Source organism: Mus pahari, chromosome 6 (genome assembly GCF_900095145.1).
Source record: "Mus pahari chromosome 6, PAHARI_EIJ_v1.1, whole genome shotgun sequence".
NCBI lineage: Eukaryota > Metazoa > Chordata > Mammalia > Rodentia > Muridae > Mus > Mus pahari.
This window is the reverse complement of record NC_034595.1, coordinates 26,937,207-26,947,894: the sequence shown is the minus strand read 5'-3', so window position 1 is coordinate 26,947,894 and position 10,688 is coordinate 26,937,207. Positions and strand designations below refer to the sequence as shown.

Here is a 10,688-nt window from a genome sequence, read left to right as displayed (position 1 = left end):
GAAGGTCCGGAGTTCAAATCCCAGCAACCACATGGTGGCTCACAACCATCCATAACAAGATCTGACTCCCTCTTCTGGGGTGTCTGAAGACAGCTGCAGTGTACTTACATAAAATAAATAAATAAATAAAATATTAAAAAAAAAAAAAAAAGAATGTGGAGAAAGAGGAACATTCGTCCATTATTGGTGGAATTGCAAACTGGTAATACCACTCTGAAAATCAGTTTGATGGTTCCTCAGAAAATTGGACATAGTACTACCTGAGGACCCTGCAATATCATTTCTTGGCATATACTTGGAAGATGCTTCAACATGTAATAAGGACACATCATCCACTATGTTCACTGCAGCCTTATTTACAATAGCCAGAAGCTGTAAAGAACCGAGATGTTCCTCAACAGAGTGGATTCAGAAAATGTGGTACATTTACATAATGTAATACTACTTAGCTATTAAAAAACACTGAATTTATGAAATTCTTAGGCAATTTTTAGGCATTGATAGAACTAGAAAATACTATCCTGAGTGATGTAACCCAGCCACAAAAGAACACACATGGTATTCACTAACTGATAAGTAGATATTAGCCCAGAAGCTGGGAATATCCAAGATACAATTCATAGACCACATGAAGCTCAAGAAGAAGGAAGACCGAAGTATGGATCCTTTGGTCCTTCTTAGAGGGGGGAACAAAATACCCAGGGAAGGAGTTACAGAGACAAAGTGTGGAGCAGAGACTGAAGGAAAGGCCATCCACAGACTGCCCTACCTGAGTATCTATCCCATATACAGTCACCAAACCCAGACACTATTGTAGATGCCAACAAGTGCTTGCTGACAGGAGCCTGATATAGGTGTCTTGTGAGGGGCTCTACCAGTGCCTGAAAATTACAGAGGTGGATGATCTCAGCCAATCATTGGTCTGAGCATAGAGTCCCCAATGGTTGAACTAGAGAAAGGATCCAAGGAGCTGAAGGGGTTTGCAGCCCCATGTGTAACAACAATATGAACCAACCAGTACCCCCAGCGCTCCCAGGGTCTAAACCACCAACCAAAGAATGCACATGGTTCCAGTTGCATATGTAGCAGAGGATGGCCTTGTTGGTCATCAATGGGAGGAGAGACCCTTGGTCCTGTGAAGGCTCAATGCCCCAATATAGGGATATGCTAAGGAAAGGAATCATGAGTGAGTAAGTTGGTGAGCAGGGGAGAGAGCTTAGAATAGGAGGGTTTTGGAGGGGAAACCAGGAAAGGGGATAACATTTGAAATGTAAGTAAATAAAATATCTAATAAAAAATAAAGACTCACAAAGTCCAAAATTATATGCTTAATCTAACATATGGATGTTAGCTTTTAAGTTTGTTATGTATGTTTTATCTGGGATATCCATAGATTTAGCCAAAAATATGGGACTCTGTGGGAGGTAGAGATCTATCAAGGATTGGAATATAGAATATAGTCCATAAAAGGGACATAGGGCAAAATGAACTAGGAAGGATTAAGTAGGGTGGGGGTTGGAGGGTAGAGTGCTGAGAAAATGGGAAAAGTCAATAATCAGTAAAAATTACTTTGAAAACACCACAGGGCAACATATTACTACTGAATCTTCCAAAGTGTGCGTGTTCATATATATATATATATATATTTCTGAATTACCCTATAATGGGGGAAGTTTACAACTCGACACTGTATGCTGTGAAATAAACCTCCCAGTACCTGAAATGGGTTACTTCTAGTTTGAGTTATTGGCTAAAGGTGTCTCACAGACCTCTCCATAAACATTATAAGGTATTACCAAGGCCATTAGTTATCTCCAGAAGTAAGCAGCAAGAACATATTGCTGAAGATATAATTTACTTGGTCAAATAGGCAAAATTTATTAACTTGATTATACTAAAATTAAAATACTTCCCTTTATTAAATGACATTTTAGTCAAAGTAAAGACAAAGTCAAATGTAAGAAATCTACTTGCAAAATCTGAGGTTTATTGGGCTGCTATATAAAATCCCTGCAAATTGTTAAGAAAATGCATAGGATGTTCAGAAGAGAAATGCTCAATACATATGAACACACCACCTACAAAACCCAAAATGGATAGGAAGAGATGCTCAAACTTGTAATAAAGCAGACATATGTAAGCAAAAAATTACTTTTTGTCTAAAAACTTCTAAAAAAGTGGAAGATGGCAGTGACATGAGAAGATGAACATTTATAGATTATTGACATGTAGTTTTAGAAAGCAATATGGGAGTATTTAGGTAAGTATTATGATTAATAAACCCCTCCTCTAGGCAAACATACTAGACATATATCAGAGTTATCTGCAAGAATGGGTATGATCAATGGTATATGTTGTTTGCTTTGCTTTTATAGCATCAACCATGATTATGAAAATTGAGAAGCAATTTGGGTGTTCACTGTTAGAGTTCATGTGTAAAATACAGAAGTTGCACACTACAAAACACTGTTTTTGGTTAGAAGGAATTGTCTCAAACAGTATTTTTGGCATAAAATAAAAAAATTAAACTGTAACAAGGTACAGCATGAGGTAATAGGAATATTCAACAGGTTATGGAACTGTAGGCAAAACAATCCAGTTGTCCTAGAAATAGAGAAACAGAGATTAGTGTAAAAAGAGGAAAAATCAATAAATAAACATATGAACTGAAATATGGGCTATGGAAAGATGGACAACTCAAACTAATTTCCAGAAGTACACTTAACAGGCTCCTCCACGTTAGCATTACCAGCAGCTGGCCATGGTCCCTAACAGTTGAAAGTGGTGTAAGCCATTACCTCCATTTACCATAAATGCATAGACAATATGTCACTATTATAAAACTGGATCGCCTCCAGTACCCATGTCTTCATTAGATTTTTGTGAATCTGATACAGGCTGGAGACAGTTGGGAAGAGGAACTCTCAGTTGAGAAAAATCTCTCTGTAAGATTTGCTGGTAGGCAAGTCTTTAGTGTATTTTCTCTACTAATGACTGATGTGGATGGGCTCAGCTCACTGGTGAGGGAGGCAATGCCATGTCTAGGCAAGTGGTATCAAAAAGCAGGCTGAGTAAGCTAAGAGGAGCAAGCAGGTAAGTAGTACTCGTGTGGTTTCTACTTCATCACATGTCTTGAGTCTCTCTTATGTTCCTTGAAACTGACATCCAAGTGTAAATCAAATAAACACTCTGGTCTCCATGTAGCTCATAGTCCTGGTGTTTTATCATAACAATAGAAATCCTATCTAAGAAATTGATACCAGGTCACAAGTAATGCTGTTGAGACCTGACCATGTGGTTTTGAAAAAAATGTAGTGACATTCGACCTTTAGGTTGGAAAAACAACTGAGCACTCAGAGCTCAGCGAGTTTTTTTCTGTGGAAAATAAGAATGCTGAGAACAATGTAGATGACAGAGGTCTATGTGTTGGAGTTTCAGAGGCCTTTTAGCAATTACAGCCATTTGAATGGAGCTTTGAATTAAGAATCCGAATAATCAGCTGTGATTGAGAAAAGGCCATCATCATTCAGGTAAATTATTTTGGGAAAATTTCCCTCAGGGTCAGCACACAGAATTGGGTCATAAGCAATCAACATTGACCCTCCTGCTGGTTGTTTTGAAGACATGAAAATATCATGGAGTAAGTCTGAGGGTTGGCACTGTGAAAGGACAGGAGAGGCTACAGGAGAAAGCACAGTTCAGTTGCAGTAGAAGCTCCAGGATTGACGAGGTCATGGAAGGAAATTAAGGCTTGACATCCTGTGTCATAGATAAAGTCCCAGAAGAGAGTTGAAGAGAAACTATTGCTGATGGTACAGCCCAATCCTAGCAGAGTCCAGGATTTTGGAGATGTCAGTATCATGGGATGACCACCATGGACAGTGGCATCTGTGATGCAGAGCCAGGTTGAGTATAGGATACAATCTATGTGTGCTGTAGACAGCAGCACTGTAGAAAGATAATTCCAAAGCCTTTGTAGCCCAGAAGATATGAAATGGGTCCCTGTCAATAAGCACTGAACTGTGTACACTGTTGAGTTTTGATTTGGTTTTAATGTACCCCGAATGTTCCTTTTTGTGTTAAAATATTCTAGTAGTTTTTTTGCATTGTATTTTATAGGAACCTATAGTTTAGAGAATTGGAAGTTTTAAAGAGACTTTAAAGAGAACTTGAGTTTTATAGAGACTGGATAATTTAGAGAGATTTTTAGATACTTAAGAGAGACTTTTGACTTTAAAAGTCACTTTGAATATTTTGAAGAAACAACTTTTAAAATTAATTAATTAATTCTTTTGCTTAACATCCTAATAGCAGCATCCCCTCCTGGTATCCCACTCCACAGATCCTTCCTCTCTCTCCCTCACATTCTCCTCTGAGAAGTGGAAGACTCCTGGGGAAATCGAACTTTTAAAGTACTTGAATTTTTAAAGTTTAAAAAAGTACTCCATCTTATACAGGAAAACCCTGAAGCTTAAATAATTCATGATATTCATGTCTGAGAAAATAACTAGGAAAAGTGAATAAAGATTCAGCGAGTGGATTTGTGAGTTTAATGGTCTCTTCATCTTCTTCTATGGCTAAAAAAGATGAGGAATTTACAGAAAATATATGCACACAAAATATGATTTGAGTGACCATAATTATTTAAAATCTACTTTGATATAGTTTTCCCCCATTGATATGTGTATTAGGACTCACATTTAGCAGCTGGAACTCAAAACATAGGATACCCGTGTCAACATAGAAAGTCTTATAAAGTGAGTCTGTTTCCTTGGAAAAAAGCCTCTATACTCTACTTTTTGGGGTTTTGTAAGTCTTCACATGTGACCAGAAGCACTATGAACACTGGAGCTCAACCATCTGCAAGGAAGAATGGCTTGGAAAGTGAACAGAGAAATCTGTTCCAAACTACCTAGGCATATCTAGATTCCCCCATAGACAAAGACAAAATAGCTGCAGGTAGCAGAGACAAGAGGCACCGAATATAGTTCCCTAACCCACCGCAGTGGTGGGGATGTGTGTGCTGGAGCTAAACTCACCTTGCACGATACAAGCACCCAGATAGGCAGCATCAGAAAAGGAACACAGCAGTCGGCCATGAAAAATGTCTCTTTTAAGTTGCAAATATAAAAGGTACCTGCAACACAAATGGAGAAATAATCATCCTAAGTTTTAGCTGAAGCGTGGAAGTAAGGATGTTTATACACTGTTTGATGAACCACTAATGTCATGCCTAGCTCAATGCAGTGTCTTGGACATGCCAAGCTTCCCTTTAACGCATGTAGAAAGAAGTGGAGAACTTTCAGAATGTGAAAATCAGAAGTGTATATGAATTTTGAAATGTAAATGGTTTTAGCTTTTCGAAGAAACAAGAAACGCACTGCCTAGCAGTTATCAGTCCTAAACAAGGAAAACTAAAACTTATTATTATCAATATTCTAAGTTCTTTTTGAAACATGCAATCAGAAACTGGGGTTAATTAGTTTAAAAAGATACACTCATTGTTCCTGAAGAATAGAGAGCATTGTAGTTACTACTCAATAAAAAACAACCATCAGCAATAAACTTGCTTGTGAGGTCAGAAATCCAGTTGACTCACACTTGCATTCGGCTCTTGTTTCATTGTATTTGGTCTGTACTTTTTCTCTGGGACAAGCTCAGATACCTGTATCACATGTGGCTCGTAAAGTGAGCTGGGGGAACAGAGTGAAAAATGGGGTAAATTATGTTAGAATCAACTACTATGAAACTCTTGCTTGTGTTATGTTGTAGAAAAGCAGAAAAAAATGTGTCCACATTGTGAGAAAACTCAGGAGATTGTATTTACATGTGAAACCTTTACATTCATAAATATTATCATGACACTTTAAAAATTATAGTGAACTCCCCCCCAACCAAACCAAACCAAAATCCAAGCAACAAAACCTCAGAGGCAAGTTTGTTGACACTAAGTCTACACTCCATTCCTACTGTCCTTTGGGTTGATCCATGCTGACCAGATGCTTTTCAGGTTCTATGCTCTTCATTAACCAAATTAATTCTTCCTCCCCAGGCTCAGATCTTAAGATCTATTTCATTTCTCAACCAAAGTAACATACTCTATTCATGCCAATTTTAACATTTACCTACAGGAGACCTTCTTCCCTTCCATGTATGCCCTTAGCAGAACCTTTTATAATACCTTTCAACCTGTCAGTTACAACTTTTAGATAATTAATTTTGGACATCAGCTTTACTGGGTCATGGGATAACCAGCTATGCAGTTAAATATGATTTCTGGGTTTCTTTAAGGGTGTGTATGGACATGACTTATACCTGAGTTAATGAAACAGCAAAACAGGTGACTACCTTATTTGAGATTGACATCATGCAATATATTATAGGACTGATCGGGACAGAAATGCAGAGCTCTCTCAGAGAATAAACTCAGAGAATGAGTTTATTCAATCTGACAATGTAAGCTGAAGTATTCTGAGATTGACATCATGCAATGTATTATAGGACTGATTGGGACAGAAATGCAGAGAGAATGAGTTTATTCAATCTGACAATGTGAGCTAAAAGTATTCTGTTTTTTAAAAACATTCTCATCCTTAGGTCTTCAGAGCAGGACTAGAATCCACTGGCCCTCTGCAGCCTCTAACATGAAGATTGTGGAGGCTCTAAAGTCTCCAAAATTATGCAAGTTAATTACTTATAATAAACTTTATGCAAACATACATATATAGTCACTTATGTATATATACACATGTACAGATACACACACACACACACACACACACACGCACACACACACACACAAATCCTACTGTGTGTTTCTCTGGAAAAACCCTGACTAATACCTCTATTGCTCAGTAATTTGCATTTCACTCAGTATTACTTAGTCATTTTAAAGATAAAGAAAAAGAAATGGAAAACCAGAGAGGGAAATTTGTGTGCTAATATCATAAACATGGGAGCACCCAGTGTTGGGGGCTACTTCACTGAAAAATCAATGTATCTTCATCTCACAAACTTTGCACTATGCATTGTGCTAGCCATCAAGGTAGTAGGGACATACAACCTCTTTCCATTTTAGTACATAACTGTATTAAAGACAGAATGTTCATTGTAAGTTTATTACCCAGTAAGAATTGACAGCATGGACCCATGCACTGAAGCCTGCAAACTTTTATGAGTGCATTTATTAACCCAAGATATTAAAAGTTATGCTGATTCAGTAGCCAGGTAGGATATTTGTGTATTTAGTAGCTACCTGGTGATGCTGTGTCATGAGCCTTTCTTTCTTTCTTTCTTTCTTTCTTTCTTTCTTTCTTTCTTTCTTTCTTTCTTTCTTTCTTTCTTTCTTATTGGATATTTACTTTATTTACATTTCCCTGGTTTTCCCTCTGAAAACCCCCTGTCCCCTCCTCCTTCCCCCGGTTCACTACCCACCCCCCACGTGCTTCCTGGCCCTGGCATTCCCCTATACTGGGACTTAGAGCCTTCACAGGACCAAGGGCCTATCCTCCCATTGATGACTGACTAGGCCATTCTCTGATGATATATACTTTAAATAATTAGTGTCTTAATCTTGAGTGAACATGAGAATCACCTGGGAGGCACTCATCATTAACTACCACATGAATGCAAATTAAAGGTACTTTGAGATTCAATTTTATCTCAGTCAGAATGGATAAGATACAAAAAAACTAATGATGCTAGGTTTGATGTGGGAAATGAGGAACACTTATTCACTGGTGATAGGATCATACTAGCACAGTCACCAAAGAAATCTGTGGAGGTTCCTAAAAGAACTGTAAAAACACCTAATACGTGATACACTATACCTCTCTTGGATATATACTCCAAGACCTTAGATCCTGCTACAGAGATACTTTTTAAATATGTCCATTGCCATACTGTTCATAGTAGCCAGGAACGGAAACAGCCTAGATGTTTATAAACAGATGAATGGAATGGACAATAAAACTATAGCATATTTACACAATTGAGTATTAATTAGCTATTATGAAATTCACAAGTAAATGGATCTAGCTGTCCCCAAAAGAAAAACATCACATTTTTTTTCTTATATGTAGACATTAGCCTAGAACCTTTAGATATATTTTTTCTTTTGTTAATGGGAGTGATCTACAGAAGTTAGAAAATTAAAGTGCTCATAGAAAGTGGCTTTCAAGGAGTGTGGTAAAAATCATTGGTATAAAGAGTTAAAGGGGAATTATGGAATGGGAAGGGATAAATAGGCATGAGGAAGGGGAAGGCAGAGTATAAAACTTTCCCAAAATATCATATGGAAAACTACTATCATAGAAGCTTTACATCATACATCTATACACACAAATAAAAAGAGTTAAAATATAGTTATCCTATGATAAGGCAACACAGCCCTTAATGACATAGCAGGCTAACAAATACAAAGTTCATTCTCAGGAGTAGATTACATGTCTTGAATTTGTTGACTCCCAAACATTGCATGCTATTGCCAATGTTCTTGGGTATGCTCCAGAATGTGATGGTAAGCGTCTGCCTGTGATGATGACACCACATACGTGAGTCTTAGAACACAGAAAAAAATCTACCTGGTAGTGATCTGGAAACTTCTCTACTAATTACCTTTTAAAATGCTGGGAAGACCTGTTTATATACCAGAGGTCAGAATATACATTAATTATAGCCACTTGTGCACCATTTAAGACTGGTTTGGCAAGACACGCCCATTGTAGAGTTAGTGGCTAAAACAACATAAAGAAACTAACCATTTTATGATTGGATTTATTATTTGCTATACAAGATGAACCGATACTAAGTACTATTATGGGACTGAGAAACTATGATTGGACAGGTTATAGGCCCTAGGAGAGAAATCACTACCCTTATACTGCTAAATATATATTATACTAAACCAGCTCCTTTTGATTTATCATTACACCCATGGCTTAAAGTACCTCTCAACTTTCATCAGAAAAGATGCTTCTTTTTTCAATAGATGATGATCACCACCATGATCCTCAACTGGCAAAGGTGTAAAGAAAAAGAGACTGTAGACTATTCAATTCTATACAAGACTGTGTATATCACTCATTTCTCTTCCAAAGATGACAGAGAATGTAAGAGCCAGATTTGGTGGATGATTACAAAGAAACACTTTCTTTAGGACAAAGCAGGAAAGCTATACATATGAACTAAAAGTCATTGTGACAAGCTGCATAAGATTTATTAAGTCCAAACGTGTGCCAATTCCAATAAGGAAAGGGGAATCTGATATGAAAAGCAATCACCAAGCAAAGAGCTATTGACAATTGTTATCTACTGGGAAAGGGTTACTATTGTCTTTTTCTAAGAAGCCCCCGATAATTCACCATACTCTAGTGAAAGTCCATACATCCAAGCATGTTTGGGCAGCACACCTGGTCTCAATTAGGGGGAAAAAAGATACAGAATTGGGTAGGAGGGAAGTGGAGAAGCTCTGGGAATAGTTAGAGAAGGAAGGTTTACACGATGGAAATTCATTTACAAAATTTTCAAAGAATTAAAAAATAAAATTAAAGAAAGTACAAGTTTTATATGCTTCTAAATGATAACCTGGACAAAACTAATCAGCGTCTGGGCTACCATCAAAATTTGTACATAAATGTTCTTGGTGGTATTATGCATATAACCAAAAATATTAATAATTTAAGGGCTCATTAACTGATGAATGGATAAAACTAATGTGGTATATAGATGTAATAAAATACCATTTAAGCATAAAAATATGATACTGATAGAAATTAGCGTTATTTACTATAGTTCTGTATTATTTTATTATTTTGTGAGATTTTCTCAATAACAACAGATTCATCCTTTATTTAAGATTGGGACATATGTTCAAAGTTTCCTTACCAATTCTTTACTCAGTATCAAGTGATCAGCACTGAAAATATATATGCAATTAATACTATATGGACTGAATATATTATATTTAGGAGTACATATGTACATCCCTATAGATATATGCATGCATACATAAAAATCAGTAAAGAAAATGAAGTCATGAATCTGAGTGAGAGCAGCAAGAAGGGGTATATAGAATGGCTTAGGTAAAGAAAAGAGAAGGGATAAATGTCATTCAGTACAATCTCAAAAGCAAAATAAAAGACAAAAAATCCACAAGATAAATGACAAAAATGACTTCATTAAATATTTATACAGTTATAAAATTGTGTACAATTTTAATGGAAACACAATTATATTTAATTACACACTTTATACAATTATACACTTTCCCCTTTCCATCTCCTTCCTGCTCCTCCCTCCAGGCTCCCCCATGGCCCTTCCATTCTCACCATAATATTTTTCTTTGATTACTATTGTTATTTACATACATATATTCATGCATACAATAATATATATGTATATATATGTGTATATTTATCTATGTATTTTCCTAAGTATGCTGTCAGTACATTCAAGGAGTTTTTCTTTTCTTCACTTTTCTTTTCTTTTCTTTGTTTAAAATTATTATTAGATATTTTCTTAAGAACACTCCTCCATTGCTGGTGGGATTGCAAGCTTGTTCAACCACTCTGGAAATCAGTCTGGCGGTTCCTCAGAAAATTGGACATAGTACTATCGGAGGACCCAACAATACCTCTTNTGGGCATATACCCAGAAGATCTTCCAACTGGTAATAAGGACACATGCTC

At 36.7% G+C, this 10,688-nt stretch overlaps 1 protein-coding gene across 4 annotated transcripts in view; it reads right to left on the bottom strand.

Annotated features, from left to right (window-relative positions):
- Frmd3 (FERM domain containing 3) overlaps positions 1 to 10,688 on the bottom strand; it is a 174,383-nt gene that overhangs the window by 74,082 nt on the left and 89,613 nt on the right. For all 4 annotated transcript variants that reach the window (XM_021200071.1, XM_021200070.2, XM_029540286.1 and 1 more), the window contains one exon: positions 5,040 to 5,137. In XM_021200071.1, the coding sequence (XP_021055730.1) occupies positions 5,040 to 5,137 (98 nt within the window). The remainder of the gene's footprint in view (positions 1 to 5,039; positions 5,138 to 10,688) is intronic.